At 45.7% G+C, this 22,739-nt stretch overlaps 1 protein-coding gene across 4 annotated transcripts in view; it reads left to right on the plus strand.

Annotated features, from left to right (window-relative positions):
* LOC138521163 (zinc finger protein 282-like) overlaps positions 1-22,739 on the plus strand; it is a 511,590-nt gene that overhangs the window by 130,132 nt on the left and 358,719 nt on the right. For 3 of the 4 annotated variants that reach the window (XM_069633752.1, XM_069633753.1, XM_069633755.1), the window contains 2 exons: positions 8,104-8,214; positions 21,084-21,200. In XM_069633752.1, the coding sequence (XP_069489853.1) occupies positions 8,104-8,214; positions 21,084-21,200 (228 nt within the window). The remainder of the gene's footprint in view (positions 1-8,103; positions 8,215-21,083; positions 21,201-22,739) is intronic. The other variant, XM_069633754.1, reaches the window with a different exon arrangement.

Raw genomic sequence — 22,739 nt, forward strand, 5'->3', positions numbered from 1 at the left:
ACTCCTCCACCCTCAGACCCTCGGACCCCTGGTGGACCTCCATGCCATGGTGATCCTGTGTTTGGCTAGTATATACGCTAAATCCTTCAATTTGCTGATATGCTGATATGTTTTGCTCTCTTAGGACGTGGGAAGCAGCCTGCAGGCATGCCCCGGGGGAGAGAACGTCTAACCGCACCCCTCTATTCAGTCTGCCCGCCACCTTCTGCCAGTATTGCCCACCACCGGGCACACCCAGAACTTATGTAGCATCCCAACGTCTGCTGGCTTACACCTGGGGCATGTCTGCTCCTTCTCGCGCCTGGGAACCTGGAGATCCTCTGATGTGTCATGTATGCCCTATGTGTTATCAGTAGTTGTATGAGCTGCAGTCTCGAATTCCGTGACACCTTCTTATGATAACGCAGTGCCACCCCCCCCCCCACTGTGCGTCGGTGAAGGGTGCTCCCAGGTCCTCCTCCCATAATCATATCATAATCCTTAGTACAAGTGAGGAGACCAGCCAATACACTGTCAGTACTGGATTCCACGTTAATTATTGTTTTAATGGAAATACTCTACTCTTGCAGGCGTGAAATTTGGTAGGTTCATAAGGCAGTAGCACCCCTTTCCCATGGGCTGGTTTGTAGTAATAGTTCAAGGCTTTTGCCATCTGCTGGCAACAATATGAGTAGGATGACATAAGGTGCTATTGGCACACAGCCTGGTCAAGAGGTATAAATACCTGCTTGTAGAGCAAGTGAGGGCCACAGAAAAGGGCTTTTGAGGTATTCAGTGGACGCTGGCTCTGGTAGCATATATTTAGACCTCACCATTAGGGTGAGGCATTAGGTGGTAATACTACCTGGTACAATATTCTTGTATCAATGCCTGGAGCTGGCGATAGCCTATCACTATTTTCACAAGTGGCTTCATTATAATATCATGTATTTATATATCGCTTTTGCTGGATTTCTCCCGCTTCCAAGGCCTGCCATAATAAAGTATTATTGCCCGGTTGATACAGGATTTTATATAGCCCCAAAAAAGCAAGGGCCAATAAGCGGGTAGCCAATCATAAGATCCCTTGTTGTCAGGGGTGGACTGGATACCAAAAGAGGCCCTGGAAATAATTTTCAAAGTGGCTCCATATTACACATTTTACGCAAGCCCAACTCTTTTCCTTTGAGAACATTAAGTAATACCACACAAAAGAGTCCCAGGGTGCAGTGGCTTCCGGGGAAAACTCCAGGGGTGCCTATAGGGCAGTCCACCCCTTCTTGTGGTACCACAGCACCCAGAAAAAATCGGCCGGGTGCTATGTCGAAAGTTCAAAATTGCAGGGGAAATGAAAAAGAAAGAATATCCATTGTGGTTTGGCGACAAAGCAACGAATGCACAGTTTCCTGCGGGCACCAGTCCCATTTCTTTTCCAGCACTCTGCTGGTGACAGAGCAGAAGGGAGGCACTGGCTACAGTCATGTTGCAGAGCACCTGCAAAAAAAAGCAAGAAGGTCACTGGGACATGGGGGAATTGGGAGGGAATCGAGCACCAGAAAGATGGCTCAGGAAGGGGGGCATTGGAGGCATTCTGAAAGCTAAGCAAAGGGTGGTGTGAGGGAGCAGAGGCAGTAGGAGCAGGCAAAGTGGCTGAGAGAATCCCTGCTAGCCAGTGGAAATCATTGCCACAGCAGTGGACAACGCTCGGAATGCCAGGATACTGACTGACTCAGAGGAGTCTAGAGTTCCATTCCTTATGTTAATTAAGCACTATTGCCTGGAGCTGCCTCTAATGCAGGATCATACTCTGGAGAAGGAGGCACAATGGCAGCAAATGTTCGCAGTGCTCTGTACAGGCCAAATTAGATCAATCTGGCAAATATTGTCCCAGGCAAAAGGCAATACTAGGTACGCAGTGGTTACCCTATAGCAGAGCCTGAATGGATTCACTTCATAGGGTCCAAATACGATGCTGTAGGGGAGACAGACACAGGAGAAATTGTAACTGTGCCTTGTAGCTTGCACCCTACCTTGGTGGATATACGAGAGGATATAGTCAGTTTGAAAGGCTCTCGGGCGCCAGGCCCAAGTGGCGTATCTAATGTGATGCTGAAAGAAGATCCTGAGGCTTAGGCTATAGTGCTAAAATTGCTGTTTGACAAAGTGTGTGCAGAGAGGAGAGTTCCTGTTTCCTGGCAGCAGTCACATCTGCTACCTGTGTCCAAAAAGGGAGATAGGCTATGCCCAGAGAACTATAGGCTCCTATCTGTGCTCGATGTACCTGGGAAACTATTTTGCAATATTGTATTACAGGCGCTGCAGCAATGGGCAGATGAAAACAGCATATTACATTGTACCCAAACAGGCTTTCGACCTGGCTCTGCAACGACAAATAACATCAGAGTGATGGAGGCGCTGATTAGGGAATCCTCCACCAAACGTAACCCAGGCTTGTATATAATACATGTAGATTTCAGTGCCGCACTCAACACTGTCTGTTGCCCGCGAGTATGGCAGAAATTGCGTACCTATGGTTGATCTCAGTACTGAGACTTCACCAGAACAGTAGCATGCAAATAAGGCTAACCAATGCTAGTTTGTTGTCAGTGGCTGTGGAGATTGACAGGGGGCTCAGGCAAGGGTGTGCCCTAGCCCCCCTGTTGTTTAATTTATACTTGGCTGATCCCCCGGCACTCTTACTTGCCATATCAGGCTGCTGTGTTAAAATGGGTGACAATGTCATTGCTAGCCTTCTCTATGCAGACAACCTCATTTTTTGGGACCGCCCTCACGTGGAGTAAAAAATAGGTTTACAACCCTCACGGAATATGCAAAAGACACTGGGCCTCATTACAAATCTCCCGGTATGGAAACAACGGTGGCGGTAAACCCGCCGCCACCGTTGTTTCCATGCCGGGCGATCACAATTCCTGCAGGCGGGAGGTGATGTTCCCGCCAGGTCTGACCTGGCGGGTTTAACACCGCCCGCCTGCAGGCAGACGAGGAAACACCGGCAGCATTACGAGATGCTGCCGGTGTTTCCATGATCCCCATTCCGGATTAACACCATTCCGCCTCTGTGATTCCTGGGAAACCGGGGTTGTAATGCCCCGGTAATTCCGGGAATCACGGAGGCGGAATGGTAATACGAGTCCGGCGGTAACCAGGCGGTTTTACCGCCCTGGTTACCGCCGGACTCGTAATGAGGCCCAATGGGTTGGTTATTAATACTGTGAAAACAAAAATGATGGTTGTCTCTAGTAGGTCATTCAGCACAGTAAACATCATAACTGACTCACAAACTGTTGAATATGTCCCAAATTACCTGTACTTAGGTATCCCTCTGCAGGCAGACAGTGATTATAGACCAATTATTGCTGGCAAACAAAGCAAAGCCGGGCAACTCACCTTTGCTATCAATACATTTGCAAACCATACTGCAGGCTATTCTATTGAGGAGATTATCAGGCTATACAAAGCTTTCCCCCAGCAATATTGTATGGTCTTGAAGCCCTTGCTTTGCCTGACTTAACGTGGCTAAACATAATCAAGGGTTTCTTTTGAAGGACGCTCCTAAGGCTGCCCCCTTCAACACTAATGGCTTACCTCCGTCTGGAGTTGGGCCTGGTGTCTTTACGTAGCCAGGCTTTGATCAGAAGAGGCACCCTTTTCATTAAGACGAGAACTGGTCCTAAGTACCCGCTTCTGAAAACCTTTGGTGAAAAGACTGTGGCAAGTTGGACATGCAACACTAAAGGTTCTTAAGTGAATCAAAATAAATAAATAAATAAATAAATAAATAAGTAAGTAAGTAATGCGGGATCTTATGAGCCGGGGACTTTGAAAGGGTAAAGCATCATAGGATTCCGTGTTGCCCATCATCTCTGGATATTATTGCTATTAGCAGATAGCTGGGTACTAGCCTTGCCCCTTAGGAGTGAGACTTGGGCAGTAGGAAAGAATTAAAATGAAGAAAAAAAACACCTGAACATGGGTGTAGAAAATCATGAAAATGAAAAAACATTTCATATGGCCACTTAGCAACGGATGCTTGGTGGACAGGAGTCTGGGGTCTTTCACAAGTTTCCTGCAGACTGGCAAAGAAGGAAATAAATCTCCGGGAAGTGCTGGGTGTGTACCGTCCGTGGTGCGGAAAGAGAGACAACCCCAAGTACGATCGGGTATTACGTGTGGCGGGCACCTGGTTGCTAATTTTATACTGAAAAACATCTGTATCCATGATCACAATAGTGATTAATGCCCAGAATGTCGCTATGCTGATTAGTTCACTGTATTCCATAGCCCCATTCTGGGGGCTAATATGTATTATTAATATGTAATTTAATGGCACTCATTGAGTCAACCAGTTGTAACCCCTATTTCCCTAAGGTTAGGTGGGGTGAGGGCACACAGCATCACCTTGCTAAACATTGTTCATTAATGCCAGGTACTCATGTCATTTTGCACCAGGGACCATCAATGGCCAGTTAATAGCACTTCAGCAGTGCCTGGAAAGTGCCTTTCCCATGCCTACACAAAAGCCCAAACTTGACGTTGCCACTGCTTGTTTTATAATTGTACCTTGCTCGGGGCGCCAGGGGTTAACAAAAGCTAAAGTGCATCAACTATAGTCATAGACCCAGTTAGGCCCCCTTAAAATGGGTACTATTTTCTCTCAATCCACTGAAGATCACTCAGAGTTTACAGTGGAATTGCATTCATGCTTTGACCTCCAAACTCTGAAACAAGCACTACTTCTCATTAGAGCTTTCCTGTAATGATATGCTAACGGCATGCTGGCAGAAACACTCCTGGTACTTTCTGAAGAGTTTCCTCATACTGTCATAACGTACCTTCCCGTACAACTGTGAGGCATTCCCTCTCATGACACTTCAGCCTCAGAACCTGCCACATTAGTGTCTGCATTGCACTGCCACTCCCTGATATCCACGCAGCCTTACAGCCATGTAGAACAAGGCGATACACCGCCAAGAATCGGACCACACAGCGTACAGTGTATATAGTCAGTCATCCTGAAACAGCAACATGCGCGTCAAGAGACATTCAGCCCTAATGAGTCCTTCAACAAATCCTCCTTGAATCGCAACACACATCGCAAAACAAACACTCCAGAGTTGACCTTTGCTGAGAGAAAAAACCAATCCCTACACACTTCAAAACATCAAACCATCACTTCATTTCTCCCACCTTATTCTGTTAGACATCTTGTCAGTAAGAAAGAATCCGTGGGAACTCTGTGACCATCAGTTCGCAAAGCTTAACAGGGACTAGGCTCTGCCTAGAACAGAATCAGCCCACCTCCTTAAAGGCTGTGCTGATGGCCAATGAGCCATCCAGGTGCTGTTTAAACACCATGTAGTTTTATGCATGGGGCTCTCCTTCCCATAGCTAAAAGGAGGGGAAGCCCCTGTAATTTAGGAATAATAACTCACAATCCAGCCACATAGTTGTAGAGCCTTTGAGGAGGTGCCCTGCCTTAGGTTCAGAGACGAGGGTTGGTAGACCATGGGGCCTGGGTGCTACCATCCTGCTCCATGATGCAGGGTCCGGAGAAGGAATAGGGAGGGTCCTCCAGTTTCCCATGCCCAGCTTTAAACTGTGCTTCTTGTCCCATCACGTTGGCCCTCAGCCTTGAATCGTAGCAGTCACCAACCGCATTAAAATCCTTGTCTAATACAAGTCCCAGTAATTGGCAAGGACCACAGAAATCACCATGCCCAGTGCCAAGTCGAAAGTCTGATGTTGCAAGTACTGTATTTGTACATTGTTTGATCAACTCTGGTGGCCAGCGGGCTTGTGCACCAGCAAGTGGATTAATAGCAGCTGGACCAATGGAGAGGAGTGCATCTGCAGGCTCTCAAAATGTGCGGCTGGCTAACACTTTGCATGGGAGGCAAACAGCAAGACACTTCCCTGATGTGGCTGAAAGGAGTTTAGAGAGGCCATCAGAGAACTTAGATGGGAGCCTCATCGACCAGTGGCATGCTACAGACAAGCCAGAGGGTGCTGGGTTTTTTAGAGCATTGCGAAGGAGAAGATGGTTACAGAGGTTCACTCCCTATTGTGGCACAGTGAGGCCCAGCCGGGACCCAATTTGAATTTCAAAAGCCAATGCGTGCATGCTTTGGCTTCTTCACCACAACTGATGGCTAGCTGTCATTCACAGAACCATGGGGCCGGTCCGAGAGAGCGTAAAAGATGCATACAGTTTCAGCTAGGCATGGCTTGTGTTGGAAGGAAGACAGCATCAGTTGGGAGAGGCAAGGAAGGTGAGGGGCCTGAAAGTAGAGTGAGGAGGAAAGGACAGGAGAAGCACTGATAGCGACACATCCCGAGAGTGCGCAAGGAGATGACGAAGTGCGCTCTCTAGAAGGGGGAAGGAGAGAGGAAACCAAATGGCATAGTTCTGGAGTGGAGGGGTGGGGGCAAATAGAGACAGAACAATCCCAGAGAAGAGAAGAAGGAACCACTATGGAAGGCAGGACAGTGAGTAGAGTGGATGATGTGGACAAACCCAGAGAAGGGTGCAGAAACGCATAGGAAAGCTGAAGGCAAAAAGGCCACCAGAAAGACCTGAGGCCAAGTAAAGTGCTAGTCACGGAAGAGGAAGCGAGAATGCAGGGGGGCGTAAATCAGAGTCTCCGAGAAGTAGATTAGAAACCAGCAGGCGAGGTGCAGATGGGCACTTCATTTTGGGGCATCGAGCTGGAAAAAGAAACTTGAAGCGCAGAAAGAGAATCAGTCAGAGAAGTTAAGAGTAAAGAGGTTGGATAGAGGGGTCGCTTGTGTATCCTGAGATGGCTGCAACGGTGGCATAGTCAGCTTGCCAACCCTCCTGGGCTCACACCAAAGGCTCCTTGGTCCCTGTGAGCTCGGGAGCAATGTGAACCAAGTGTGGCAAGACATGAAGCAAGACCAGACCCACATGCCCAGGAGGGGGGGAGAAAGACTATAGAGACCTCAGCATCCTGCCTACAGCGACTGAAGCTAAGCGACACAAGCCAACCAAGATTCAAGTGCATGAGAGACTTCAAAACCCATTGACTGTGAGTGACGCTTGTTGGACTGCTAGGAGGCAGAGCCCGGTGGAAGGGAGGGAAGACATGATGGACTACGTTTCTCACGCAAGCTGAAATTGCTCCTTTTTTGTTTTTTTTGAAAATGCCTCACTCTTCTGTCCAGTCCACGTAGTACGGGTGTCCATTTGTGCTGTAAAATAAATGTGAATCCTTTTAATTGAATTTATTCCCTCTTACCTAAAACATCTACACCTTCAGGCTTCTTCTCAATTCTCCTCACAGAACAGACTCCTTTCTGAACCAACTGTCAAAATACCTCACGCTGATGGGTCAGCCACCTATAAGCCAGATGCATTCCCGCCTGGTTTATTTGACCTCACAGGTTACTGCACAGCCCACTCCAGCAAAACGGCTATGCTGCAGTCACCTTCGGTGACCAATGAAATGCAACACGGAGAAGATGTAACTGTCAGACAGAGAAAGGAAATTACGAACTCTCCGAATGCCAGAGTGCAGCTACCAAAGTGGAAGGTCACGTGGCACACAATAGAGTCTTATGTAAGGTCTCTAGTGCTTTTAGAGCTTGTGTCGAGGGGACCAAGGCAATCATTACTCTTGCTTCCAGTAAAAGAGCTAGTCCTTGTCTCCTTGCTCAGTGCACAGTGTTTACACTTCAAAAAGAAAAGCTTGGAAGGCTGCGTTTACAGGTTGTTAGAGCCTCCATTCCAAGCTTGCTAGTTGGCTAGAGAGCTGGGAGCTGTGACAAGAACAAAGGCAAAGAATAGAATGAGGGCGTCTACTGTAGCCAGAGCTTGGATTCCATACTTTCTGGTTTTCTAATGGAGTGGATACATGCTCCAATTCTCATTATCTGTTATTCCATCATTAACTATCGCCAATAGTAAGGATTCCAGAATACTCTCCTGTTTGATGATGTCTGGTAGGTTCTTGCATACCTCACTTATTAGCTCCATTAAATGATCATCAGTGGTCTCGTGTCGCTCTTTATTGAAACACTTCAGATGCGTTTTGTGATTTCTTAATGAGACTTATATGTATTTTTCATGTCTTCTTTTAAAAACAGGTCCTTCTATTGCCACCTCTATCTTTTCATTAAGACCCAAAGAAAAGAAAATTATGCTCCCCCTGGATGATAAGGAAACAGCAATAAAGCGCGGTCTTAGTCATTACCCAAGTAAGTGAGCCATTATTTATGCTCTTGTACAATCTGAGAGAAATGGTTGTCTGTCGTCCACATTCGGCATCATTAAGTGCTTCGTGGTATTACCTACCAAACTAGCATATTGTTACTGCAAGCATAAGGGCAATGTTCTGCATGATTTAGGGTTATTCAGACATCACCATTTATTCTAGATGTTCAAGTTCCATTGTTTTGGTAAATGTTGTATCGAGTTCTGTTTGTGAGTGGGTTCCAAACCTGGGGTTGCTAGGAGTTATTTTGCTCTTGCTCGTTGCCTAGAATAGCCCGGTTAGCTTGATACCAGCATCTACAAGGAGAACGTTGGGCTCCCCAGGCAAAGTGATGTGCGTTCAGGATAATCTATAATTAAACATCAGAACACAATTATATAACGTTTAAACAAAAGGGGTTAGAAATAATGCACAACATGATTTGCACCCCACTGTGCAAATGGCCAAAATTTGACAGCAGTGACCCGCTTACATTACACTGCAAATGTGACGGGTCCTGGCCTTCAAATTACGGGGAACTCGAAAATGAGCCCCTCAGGGTGTCATTGTTTTTGGTGATTTTTTGTGGTGCAACCATTGTTACAAAAGCGAGAGAGAGGGAAATGGAGTTCTGAACTGAGAATATCTGGTTGCCATAGCAACCAGCAATGCCACGGCATGAAATGGCTAACTCACTAAAAAGTATTTTTTCGTAACTCCTCTACGTACTACCCAATGAGTATCTCCCTAGCAAGAGCTGCTCCAATCAGCAGCTTAAAAAAAAAACAAGTTGGACAAGCTTTCCATTTACCAGCTGCATGGTGATTTGAGGTATTGAACTATTTTGGCATGTTTCAAGTACACTCTGGCTGTTTTAGGCTACTTTCAGAAGCAATCTTTTTTTATTAGTCCCGAGGCTGCCTCTTGACTACCACCCATCCACTCTCTCTGGCCCCACCCCCACTATCTTTACCCTCACCCTTCCCACTCCCACTCTCCCTACCCCCATCAACCCCACCCCATTACACGTGCTGGTTGGGTTATGTTGGGTTATGTTTGGGCTATTTTTGGCTACTTTTGAAAAGTCCTCCCAAGGCTGCTGTTCATGTTTCCTGCCCCAACCAACTTCCACCACTCAGCCACTCCACACCCATTCTTTCCACCCCCACCCACTCAGCCACCCCACCCCCACTCTCTCTACCCTCCACTCTCTTTACAGCCTCTCTCTCTACCCCCACTCACTCTGCCTTCACCCACCCACCCTAGCCCCATTCTCTCAAACCCCTTACCCTCCCTAACCCCGCTCTCTCAACCTCACCCCCTACCCACCCTGCTCCGACTCTCTTTACCACCACCCCATCCCTAACCATCATACCCACACTCTCTACATCTACCCTACCCCCACTTTCTCTACCCCACCTACCCACCCACACTACCCCACTCTCTCTAACCCCAGCCACCCACCCTGCCCCCACTCTCTCGACCGCCACCTTCCCAGTTCCCCCCACTCTCTCTAACCCCACTCTCTCTACCCCCAGCCACCCACCCCACCCCTCACACTCTCTACCTCAACCCACCATACCACCACTCGCTCTACCCCCACTCACCCAACCCCACTCTATCTACACCCACCCACTGACCCTACCCACACACTCTCCACCTCCACCCACCCACTCTACCCCATACACTCGCTCTACTCCCACCCTAATCTAAACATCTAAACCCCCACCCACCCTACCCCTGCTCTCTATCCTCACCTGCCATACCCCATCCACCCAACGTACCCCCACTCTCCCTACCCCAACCCACTCACCCTACCCCCACTCTCTCTACACCCACCCACAAACCCTACTCCCACTCTCACCCCTACCTTACCCCCACTCTCTCTACCCCCACCCTTCCCACCCTATCCACACCCACCCACCCTACCTCCTCTCTCTCTATCCCCACTCTCTGTACCCCCACCCATTGACCCTATCTCTTCTCTATCTACGCCCACTACCCATCCTACTCCCACTCTCACCCCACCCACCCTCCCTGCACTCTCTCTACCCACATCCTGCCCACCCTAACCCCACTCACCCACCCTAATCCCACTCTCTCTATCCTCACTCTCTTTGGCCCCACCCACCCTACCCCCGCTCTCACTACCCCACCCACCGACACTATCCCCACTCTCTAAACACCCACTCACTCCCCCTCCAGTACACACACTCTCTCTTCCTCTACCCACCCAATCCACCCCTCACTCTCTACCCCTACCCACCCACCCCTAACTTTCTCTACCCCCACCCGCCCAATCCCCAATCTCACTCTACCCCACATGCCCTACCCTCACCCTCCCAACCAACCCCCACTCTCTCCACACCGACCCACCAACCCTACTCACCACCCTCACCCAACTCTCTCTACCCTCACCCTTCCCACCCTATCCCCACCCTATCCCCACTCACCCACCCTAACCCCACTCACCCACCCTACCCCAATCTCTCTATCCCCACTCTCTCTACCCGCACCTGCCCTACCCCCACTCTTTTGACCCCACCCACCAACCCTATCACCACTCTCTCTACACCCACCCACCATACTCCCACACTCACCCCCATCTGCCCACCATGCCTGCACTCTCTCTGCCCCATCCTACCCCCACTCACCCAGCCTACCCCCACTCTCTCTATCCCACTCACCGACCATATCCCCACTCTCTCTACAAAGGTCCACTCTCACCCACTCCCACCTACCCTACCCCCACTCTATCTACCCCTAAGAACTCACACCAACCTCAATCTCTCTACCCCCACCCACCCTACCCCCACTCTCTCTACCCCCACTCTCCCAAACCCCTATTTTCTACCCCACCCACCAACCCTACCCCCACTCACCCATGCTATCCACACACTTTCTATCTCCACACACCCACTCTACCCCCACATACCCTGCCCCCAAGTCTAAATGACCGACCACACACCCTGCCCCTGCTCTCTCTACCACCACCTTCCCCACCCTCACCCACCCAACCTACCCACATGCTCTCTACCCCGACACACAACATACACGCTCTCTCTACCCCACCCACCCTACCGCTAATCTATCTACACCTTCCCACCAACAGTACTCCCACTTGCACCCCAGTCTCTCTACCTACACCCTTCCCACCCTACACCCACTTACCCACCTCACCCCATTCCCTCTAGTCACACTCTCTCTACCCCCACCCACCCTACCCCACTCTTGCTACTCCCACCCTCTCTACAACCACCCACCCACCCAACTCCCACTCTCATCTCCACCCACCCACACTACCCCATTCTCTTTACCCCTACTCTTCGCACTGTACCCCAACTCCCCACCCTACCCCGACTCTCTCTATCCCCACTCTCTGTACCCCCACACACCCAACCTACCCCCATCTCTACCTCCACTCACCAAATCTAACCCCCACTCTCTCTATCCCCACCCACCAAACCTAGCCCCTTCACCCAACTTACCCCCACTTTATGTAACCCCACTCCTTCTACTCCCACCAACCACCACTCTCTATACCCCCACTCTCTCTACTCCCGCCCACCCCACTCTCTCTCTGCATACCTCCCTCTCAGTACCCCCACCCACCCTACTTTCACTTTCGCTACCCCTGCTGACCCACTCTACAGCCACTCTCTCTATCACCACACACACACCCTACCCCACTGTCTCTACCCCACCCATCCAAGTCTCTCTAAAAACCCAACTCTCTCTAGCCCCACCCACCCATGAAATCAACAACGCCCTAAAATACCAACTTGATTCATTTTCCAACATAATAAAGGGTCTTGCATGGCTTGAACCGTCGATTAAAACCTTAGCCAACACCAATCTACAAACCACCAACACATAAAATGCAGACTTGTCCATCTGTTCTTGGAATTGTTGTGGATTTAACAACTACTATGCATGGTTTAAATCTTTAACTCCGGCTGCTCATCCTTCTATTATAATACTACAGGAAACAATGGCCTTGAAAGACATTGTATCAGATGGCTATACAGCTCATTCCCAGCATGCCGAAAGAGGCCGTTATGGGAGACCCTTTGGTGGGCTTGCTGTCTTGATAAAAAATAATTTGCAAGTTTCTTCTCAAGTGATTTCCTCTTTATCACACGATCTGGCCATTGAACTTTCCTTGCTCACTAACCCGCCGCAAACAATTTTGATTATCTTGCTTTACAGGAACCCAGTTTCCTGCCCGATTGAGATCATAATCGATAAGCTCAACGCGGCATTTAGCGATGCTTTTCTTTGTAATCCTACTCTAGAAATCATTATTGGAGGCGATTTCAATTCGTCTCTTCATACTTCATCTAATCTAAACTCACACTTTTCGCAATTACATTTAAGAGGACTTTCATGGGTTCACTTCTTTGAAGACTGGGATCTTCAAATTATTCTACCAGACAAACAATCTCTGCCTTCACTTGGCAGAGAAGTTCTCGTAGATCCTATATTGACATTTCATTATCATGCGGTGCAGCTATGAAAGAAGGCCCACTTACTATAGTCCACGCAGGGTTCAATCATCATCTTCAGCTACACTGCACACTATTCATTCCCAGTGCCACATTTATGGTAGATTCCATTCTTACATTACCAGTCATTGATAGGCAGTTGGTTTCGGTCAGATGGCATCCGAGAACCTGTAGGAACCTCAATAGATTGGTTAGCCGTGATCTAGTGACTTCTAAAGATGATTTCGATGGAGGTCTCAACAATAAAGAAATCGACACTTGGAATCTAAATATGATTCGTAAACATGTTTTGGACTTAGCCAGGCAGGATGCGTCTAACACGCAAGTAATCCATGTGAATCACTTGAATAATTTCATTAGTGTATTGAAAAAACACAAAAACCGTGCAATAAGAGAATCAAAAGGCTCTATCAATTACTCGAACAAAAAAAAAACGAATTTTCTTAAAATATAAAAACGATATAAAAAAAATTAAATTCGAAGTCCATTTGAAGGACAATCAAAACATGATCAATTTGATCTGTAAAAAAAACACAAGACAAATTTGGACTTTGTTAAGAAATCCCTGTGAGAAGCCGAAATGAGATTTTCAAACAACAATTTCGGGTGTCACTTGGTCTCTATATTATAGAGCTAAATACACTCTTCCACACGGTTTTTGTACATTCAATGCCCATGAATATTCAAAGTTTATTCTACCGGCTTGTCCATGGCAAACCAAAGACATTCTTGATGCCATAACCAGGCTCAAATCTTCCAGGGCGGCAGGGCCTGATGGACTTCCTCCTTGCGTTTTGAAGGATGATCTGCACTTCTGGGCTTCAATTCTCAAAAGGCGATATGACATTATATTTCAAACTAGGCAAATCCCCAGCTCATGGCTAACATCTATCATCGTCCCATTGTACGAAAAAGGTCCAATGGATTTACCATCCAATTACAGACCTATTGCAATAATAGACGTCGTTGCAAAACTCTTTGTTTCACTAATACTCCAAGATCTAAATCATCATATTCTCACGCACATAATCCTCTCACGTTACCAAACTGGATTCAGAAAATCGATGGGTATGCAACTAAATGCAACCATACTTGCGCATATGCTAGCATCTTCACAACAATCTATAAATGGACCCATATATATGGCATTTTTAGATGTATCCTCTGCTTTTGATAGTGTTATTAGAAGTGTGCTTTGGGCCAAAATGCAAAAATATTTATTTATTTATTTTGCATTTTTAAAGCGCTCAAACAGCCCGTCGGCATCGAGGTGCTGTTACAGGAATCTTTTTTTTTTGTTGCGTAATTGTTTTTGGTCTTAGTTGCGTATTTATAACGCGCTTAAATACCCAGAGGTTTTTAAGCGTGGGCCCGGGGATCGAACCTGTGTTGCTTCGTGTCGTCTTGCTTCCAAGGCAAGCACGTTGCCTTCCAAGGCGAGCACGTTGCCGCTGAGCTATCCTCCCGGGCATACCGCATCATCTTATAGCCATTATTGCCCTTTTACATCACAAAACAAACTATCAAATCCGAATTAATCAGACTGGTTTATTAACCGAGACAATTCCTACTGAAATAGGAGTTAAACAAGGTTGTAACTTGGTGTCTGTCCTGTTCAATCTCTATTTGGCTGACGTCGATGCCCTATGGCTCAATCACCACACCTTTCCGGCAAATTTAGGCGAGTTTCGCTTAAACTGGCTCGCTTTTGCAGACAATGTGATATCTTTGTCCGCACACCATTTGGTCTCCAGAAAAAAATGGACTTCTTCACTGGGTTCTCTACACAACATAATTTTGGTTATCAATGCTGAGAAAACTAACATTCTTGTATTCTCAAACAAAAAAAGAGGTGTTGTCTATAAATTGATTTTAGGGGGTAGACCGATTGAATGCAAGTCGGGTATAACATATTTGGGTTACAACCTAACCATCTCTAATTCCTTGACAAAATGGTACAACTTCGTAACCATTAAAGCAGCCCCGCTAATAGCACAAATGAGAATCATCTACATCAAACTTTGCAAATTTTCCTTAATTCCTCTGATAGACTTCTACCTACTTAAAGTGGAGTCCATCCTTTTGTATGGAATAGATCTTTGCAGCTTGAATATCGATAAGCATCTAAACAAGATTCAAGGATCAATCTGGAAAACGGTACTACATCTCCCCAAAAGTTTACCTAATGTTTGCATAAATCATGAGCCTGGTATTTCATCACTTGCTATGAGGTTGCAATGGCGCGGACTTAGTAACTTTGGTAAAATGATACAAGCACCGACCAATTCCCTTTATGAGGACTTGGCTGACATGATGACTAAGGCATCTCCAATTTCAATGGCCAGATTCAAAGAATAAATTATATCTATATTGGCCATGTTGGGGGTCGCTGAACACGATTTGGTATTACGGCCTGGAATTGAGAAGAAAAAACCTTTTCAATTAGATTGGGCGTGTATTTCAGACCAACTAGCAAATTATTCTCTATTAGTGGAATATGCCAAATATAGGCCTAAGCACACTCCTAGGCTATCTTATCTCAAACGTTGTCCTAGTGATCAAGTTAGACAAGTCTTTAGCAGGTTTAAATGAAATCTTTTTTGTATTTGTACCTTGTTTCCCACAGGTTGAACGAAACAGAAACGTTAAAACATCTAACTCTCTACTCACTGTGACACCTTTGAAAACCAACGTCTGTGCCATTTGGGTCATTTTATGGTCAACCTCTCACCCTTTTCCAGGGAATTGTTGTGGATCGCTTGTATGTGGGGAAACAGCAAATCATTGCTTCTTGCTCTAACGCGCTTGTTAATGTATGTTCAAACAAAATTAGCTGAAGAGTATAATTAGCCTGGTAAATCGATTTTCGACAATTAGCGATGTCATGTTTAAATGTTTTAACATTCATTTGTGTCACAATGCAATAATTCAACTGAGCAAACTAGAAAAATGTTGTTGTTTCTTGGATATTTGGATTGCTTGTATCATTAATGATAACTCTTGTCACATCCTTTATCCTATTCTAGGCCTATGTTCAATCTTTTGCATGGCTTCTAAATCCTTCGACAAACTTAATTGATCTATGTGTTTAGATAATCAAGTAACAAATCTTTTGGCAAACTTTAAGTTTTATTTGTTGTTGCAATATGCTTTGTGTATTATATTCAAGTGAAAAAGGTACTAGATCCTCTGGGAATTGTATCGAAAGATATGCATTGTTTTAAAATGTCAATTGATCTAATTGTTTCTTTTAATTCATTGTAAAGGTGCTTGCACCAAACACAATTTTAATTAAAAAAACACTCTAGCAACTCTACCCCTACCCACACAGCCTACCAATTCTCTCTACACCTAGTCACCCAGTCCTTCAACTCACTCCACCCACACACCCTACCAACTCTCTCTACTTCCACCCACCCAACCAACGCGTTCTACCCCCCACCCTGCCAACCCTCTATACCCCACCCACAGACCCCACCCTCACCCTTTCTACACCCAGCAATCCACCATACCCCCTCTATACACTCACCCACAGTACTGACTCTCTCTACCATATCCCTACCCTCTCTACCCCTACCAAACCACCCTAACCCCTCTCTCTCTACCCTCCCTACCATCACCCAGCCTACCTCCTCTTTCTCTACTCAACCATACCCTCTCTCTCTTTACCCCCACCTCACACCTACTCCCTCTCAGTACCGCCGCCACCCATCTTACCCTCTCTCCCCTCTCATCCTTCCTCTTACACTCTCGCTTTATTTCCTACACTCTTACTCTCACCTTTTCTTGCTCATATTTCCTCTTGCTCATCATTAATGGCACCCTCTGTCAATGTCTTCGTCCCTTGCTCTATTCCTCTTCTCATTCTATTGTTCCCCTGCACCAATTAAAGCATCCTCCTTTGAAATTGTGCACTCTCCTCCTTGCACCCTGGTGCCTATAAATGCAAAATGAAAAAAACAGCAGAAAACAACAACTATTGGCATTGCCATTGCTTGTTTTAAATTGTGATGGAGCATAAAGTGAAAGTGTAAAAGAAAGGCGTATTACTTGTATACCCTCATCTTGCTTTTCAGACAATTTTCATCCCCTTCCAAGATATAGGAGGGGCACAAACAGAGTTTGCATTTCTGCCGCACCTGCATGAGATTGTCAAAGAGAAATGTACAGGTAGCTTTTAGAAGATAGAACATAAATGTAAAGAGTAAAAGCAAATTCGCCTGGTTTTGCTCTTTACTTCTGCACTCTGCTTTAAAAAGTTGAAAATGCCAATTTTCGTTTAATGTAAAATGACCTAATCCGACACAAGCTCAGTTAGCATTTCTGGTTATCTGGGTCAGTATGGAACACAATCTGCTCTGTGTATTCGCCGCTTCATGCAGAGAGTCTGTATACGCCTTGACCTACAGCACTATTTTGAAGCAATTGGAGAGGCATAAATCCTTGCTGATTTGGCCTACAGTTTTGCGTTTGACAATAGCAGGCAGATTTAGCAGAGGTCTGCAGGCATAACAGCTATCATGTTTTTGCAAGGTGGCTTCCATTACCTTTCACTGCAGTGCAGGCTGGCAGATTATCCACATGGAACAGATTTAATCATGTACTCCTGGGTCTGCCCAGATTTCTAGGCCTAAATCCATTCATCGTGGATTATCACATAAACCCTGCATAGGGAACCCCGAGTGCAGAAGTTATATTTATTTATTTGTTTATATACAGGGAAGAACAATGCACTTTTGATCAATAAGATATCAGATTTGATGGCAAGCAGAGTGCTACTTACATTGGGGTGAGGTTGATTGACTTTCTGACCAGCTTGTGGTGTGGAATAAATGGAACAGTAACCGGGGACAATACATGGGTGGACTTACATAGATTTTAGATAAAGGACAATCAACATTAGACATTTTTAAGTGCAGGTTAAGTGGTACAGACAGCTATGTTAGGGATGTGACCATGATGAAAGAAGCGTTAGAGTGGAGGAAGAGAATGTGAGGGACAAAGGCAGGCTAGAGGTGAGGTAAAAATGTTAGTTCAAAGGCAGACGAAATGTAGGTTAAGAGCATAACTTGGAGGAGACTTTTTAAATTTGGCTCTGAACAAATTGGTGTGGACTGTTTTTTGGATGTCTTGGGGGAAAAGAATTGCATGCAAGTGGAGAAAGAAGAGCAAAAGAGCAGAAAGACCAGAAATGAAAGGAAGCACATGGAGAGCGAGTTTCTACAAACGTAGTTGAGGAGGCAGAGTGAAGATTATGAGAAGGCTTGTAGAGTTGGATAGCGGAGGAACGATATAGTGGTGCCTTATTGTGGATAGATTTGTGAACCAGGAGAAGACATTTTAATCTGGCCCTGTGTTGCATCGCCAGCCATCCAACCCGGTGACAGTAAGGGGAAGTAGGTGTGAAGTGAGGGAGTTCAAAGAGAGCCCTGGTAGCGAAGTTAATGATCTTGTTGAGAGGACAGAAAGCATAGTTGGGGAGACAAAAGAGGTTGATGTCACCGGAGTCCAGTTTAGTTGATAATAGATGCTAGACAGTGCTGAAAGGAATGAGAGCATGATTTTCCTAATGTTTAAGAGGTTCAGGCGTGCCACAATTGCAGTTCTGTATATGAAAGTAGGGACGTTGTCACAAAAGTAATAGATACCACTGAGTTTCTAGCTGAAGAGGAGTAGGGGAGAGCGTCAGCTGGAAACTGGAAAGGCAAGGGAGGAGATGAGAGAGAGTATTGGGCTGGCAACAAGAGCACCTCTGTTTTGAAAGAGTTTAACATCAGAGAGTGTACAACCATTCAATATTTAATGGCAGAGAGACAGTTTGAAATCTTTTTAGAGACATCAGAGGAGAGTCCAGGAAAACAGAAGAATATTTGGGTGTGTACGCAAAGAGTTGGTATGAGAATCCAAAGGAGAAGATTAGTGCCCCAAGAGCAGAGGTGTAGAGTGAAAAGAGGAGAGGATCCAAGACAGAGCCTTGTGGGACATCAATAGTTAGGAGAGTGAGTTGAGAGGTGTTGTTGTTCCAGGAGACACAGAATTGGCGTGGTGGTAGGTAGGATTCAATCACGACAAGGGCTCAATTGTGAATCCCAAGAAGAGAGAGAGTATTAAGGAGATCAGAGTGATCAACATTGTCAATGGAAGCAGAGCGGCCAAGGAGAATTAGGATAAAGGATTGGTTGGAGTGCTTGAAATTAGAGGCCTTCTTGACAGAAATTTCAGTGGAGTGACAGGTGTGAATCCTACGTGTAGGGGGCATCAAAGATTGTGGATGTCTGAGAAATTGGTAAGATGATTGAACACAACCCTTTCCAGCACTTTAAAGTAGTGTGGAAGGAGAAACACAGGGTGAAGGTTCTTTGGCCGTTTCTGGTCAGCCCCTTTCTTCTTTAGGAGAGGGATGACTGGCGAAGATAGTTGGCGTGAGAGTCAGTTTGGGTGAGGTAGAATTCCCTTTTCACTTTATCAAGAGGGTTCTTGGGAGAGGTCAGGGCGGAGAGATAGAGTTGCAGGTCCCCATGTGAGTGGCTAAGCCTCCCTTTGCACAGCAGCCAATGCATGCCTGTGCAGAGACAACATATGAATGGGGTGAACCATTGTTGAGCATGCTGAGGTTTAGGGTTGAAAATAACCAGTGGGTAGTGAAAGGAGAATGAGTCATATACTAGGGGGTTGGGTGGTGGAGAAGGCAGTAATAGTGGAAGAGGCATCAGACGTGAAGGAGGAGAGTGAGAACCGTAGCTCAGAGAGAATGGGAGGAATGGCAGAGGGTTTACATTTCCTTTTAGTAAAAGGTGAGGCAAGTGGTGAGGAGAGGTCCGAGGGTGGAAAGTGGATAGTGGTGGAAATAATTGAGTGATAAGATGGATGGTTTGAAAGTAGTATTAGTGGATGAGAGAGAGTAGGTGAATAAAAGATGAATAAAAGATCCAAAGAGTTATTCCCGGTGAGGGTTGCTAGGTTTTGGGTAGAGTGGAGAGTGAGGTAACTAAGAAAAGACTGAAGTGGTTGGACATTGGAAAGGGAATGTTTAAAGTCACCTAAGAGAATGAGGTGAAGTTTAGTTGAAAGAAAATCAAGTTGTCCAAGTTCATAAAAGAAAGATCCAGTGGGACCAGGAGGGAGATAGATGTAGATCATGTGAACCGAGTGAGGAGGGGCAATAGTAAAGATGGTGAATTGAAATGAGTTAGAATAGGACGTGGCATTGGAGACTTTTGAGGCAACGAATCAGGAAAAGAGTAATTCTCCGACGCCTCCACCTCTGCCAGTTAGATGAGAACGAATTAAGGATAATCTGGAATCGTGTAGGGATGCCAGGGTGGCGGTGTCAGATGCAGAAGTCCAGGTTTCAGTGATAGCAAGGAGATCTAGGGGAGGAGAGCTGGCATGAAAGTTGTCAGTGATAAATGTCGTTTTGTTGCATCCAGACTGAGCATTCCAGAGTGCAATGTTCAGTTGATGCAGTAAGGAAGACTAGAGATGTTGAGTCTCAGAGAAAGAGAGGCAAGAAGAGTAGGTGTTTGGGGAGGTGTAATGTGCTTGTTTGCTTTGTTTGGCAGAAGTAGGAGGTGCAAGAGAGATGGAGTAGTGTGAGTTTTGAGGTGTGAGTTTCATGATAGGGAATAGACAGGCGGATGTTGTAGCGTGATTGGAGAAATCGAAAAGGAGAGGTGAGTAGGAGGAGCAGCAGGAGAAAATGCATTATATGTAAGTACAGCAGGGTGGAGAGGCAGCACAGTAATTAACAAGTTCGAGATGCTCACAGGTGCAGCAGGTAGAAGCCCAAGTCCTTTCTGTTGGACTCTCTGTACCCATGAAAATGAGGCCTTTAAATAAAGTCCAAAATTATCTTACCTGACACCTCAGCCAACAGCCTTATTACCATCTTATGTTCACGTACCCATGGCTTTGTCTTAGGGGTCTTGCCCACCAGTTCAAACACCACTTTTAGTTTTTCAACATACTTGCTTGTGTTAAATTTGAGCGCCTACCCATAGTTTCATTTTTCTGTCTTCTAATAGTTTCTTCCTACCCCTGTAACTTAAACTCATTGATTGCTTGCCGGTTACGCATCATGCTGTCTGAATACTACTTCTACATTTGTAATCCTTCTAACTGCATATACATACCTCTTCTTAAGTGTGGTAATTTTGACTCCAGGGCTTGTAAGCGGTTTCGTCATTGTTCATCTCTTCTGTAGTTCCATATCTTGAGCAATACTTGTACAGAATGGCTACAAAATGTGCATTTATGTAAAGTGTTGATTCTATGGAGGGGCTAGGATAGAAAAATAAACGTCTGCAGGTACACACGCGCACGGTTTTTATTTGAAAATTTGACTGCTGCTTGTGTGTTTTTGTAACAGGTGACACCATTAGCAATTATGATGATGTGGTACCCAGGAAAAAGACAAATTCACATTTTTCCCTGACGCCTACGCAGGATATAAACCAAAAGGAAAGCCACCATTGTCCCAATGCAGGTCAGAAATGATTAATGCAATTTTGTTCCATTATATGTAATTATAAAGGTTGAATTGGCACACACGTATGATTTGTGGGTTGCAATCCAATGAAGAGGCTGATGCCTCAGTTGCAGAGAAAATGTGGAAGGGATTTAAAGCCAATTCTACAGAATAGTTAACAGATATATTAGAATAAAGCAAGCCTGCAAGATAAGCAGAGCAGAGTTTAAAGAAGGGAAGGTGATTTTGTTCCCATGGCAATGGAATTTATTTACAAAAAAAGCCATGTGGTGCATTTGGGTTTGCAGCACAATATGTCCACTGTTACGTTCCAACATGCTGTCACCACATGTACCACTCAGCATGCCAAATCACATCAAAGTGATCAAATTCGAAATATAGAGCTTTTAAAGGCCAGCTTAGTGTACAAAGTATAGGTTTTAAACATAAAAGATGCCATTCCAAGAGTTTCTCTTATAAAACAGCGAGAGGCTGTGGCCCTGGGCATGTGCTTCAGGAATCAGAGTTACTCATTCGGCAGAATGCATTTATGCCTACCAGTGTAACATACAAATCTCAAAGGCATTGGACAAGGTATTAAAAAGTGAAGTGCTACAGATGGTCTCAAGAACACACCAACTCCCAGATGGGGTTCAAGGAATTACATTTTTTATGTTCAACAGGCCTAATGGCCCCGTGATTGGTTCTAGTGATCACGAATCCCTATTATCTGAAATCTGTCTACCTTCTTGCAACGGCCTAAAGTTAAGTCCTTTATCTATCTAGCCTCCCTCAGGGAATAGTATAGGGTTCCTGTCCAGGATTTTCTCAGGACATGGTTAGGGTTGTGCCTTGCAGACACCCCGCACTTCACTGTCTCTGTTCCTTCTTTGCTCTTATTTTCTTCTCTCTCGATCTCTCTCTCTCACTCTTCCTTTCTCCTTCTACAGTCCTCAAATCTACTCCACTGAATGTCTGTCTAGTCTCTATCTCTCTCTCCCTAGTTCTACCTCTTCTATCTGATGTTCTCTCTCTACAGCATACCTCCACCCTTTGATTTTATCCTCTGCTATTTCTGCTCCCCTTCTTCTCATCCATACTACTCTCAACTGCACTAATTCTCACCCCTCTACTACATTCTACTACTATTTCCCTCTTCCACTCCACTACTACCCTCGCCACACCGCCACTACTCTATTGTTTCCACTTCACTACTACTCTACCCTCTCAACTCCACTACTACTCCTCTCCCCTCTCTACTCTACTACTACCACTTCTACTGCACTATAACTGAGCCACTCTCCTTCCACTCTCTGTCACCCTTTCTGCAAATACCTACCTTCGTAATACTACTCTAGCTCAAACCGCTTGAACGCACATTGACTAGAGTACCACTTTCTCTCACCAACCAATACCTCAGCTTTTCTAGAAATTGCCTTGACGCTCCTCCACTGTACCATCACTCTTCCTTCCCCTAATCCCCTTCCCACCTAAGTACGTATTGAACACATAACATATCCCACATTTCTTTCTTGAGTGTGCATGTTTTTTTTGCCT

Source organism: Ambystoma mexicanum, chromosome 13 (genome assembly GCF_040938575.1).
Source record: "Ambystoma mexicanum isolate Mex_15411 chromosome 13, UKY_AmexF1_1, whole genome shotgun sequence".
Classification (NCBI taxonomy): Eukaryota; Metazoa; Chordata; class Amphibia; order Caudata; family Ambystomatidae; genus Ambystoma; species Ambystoma mexicanum.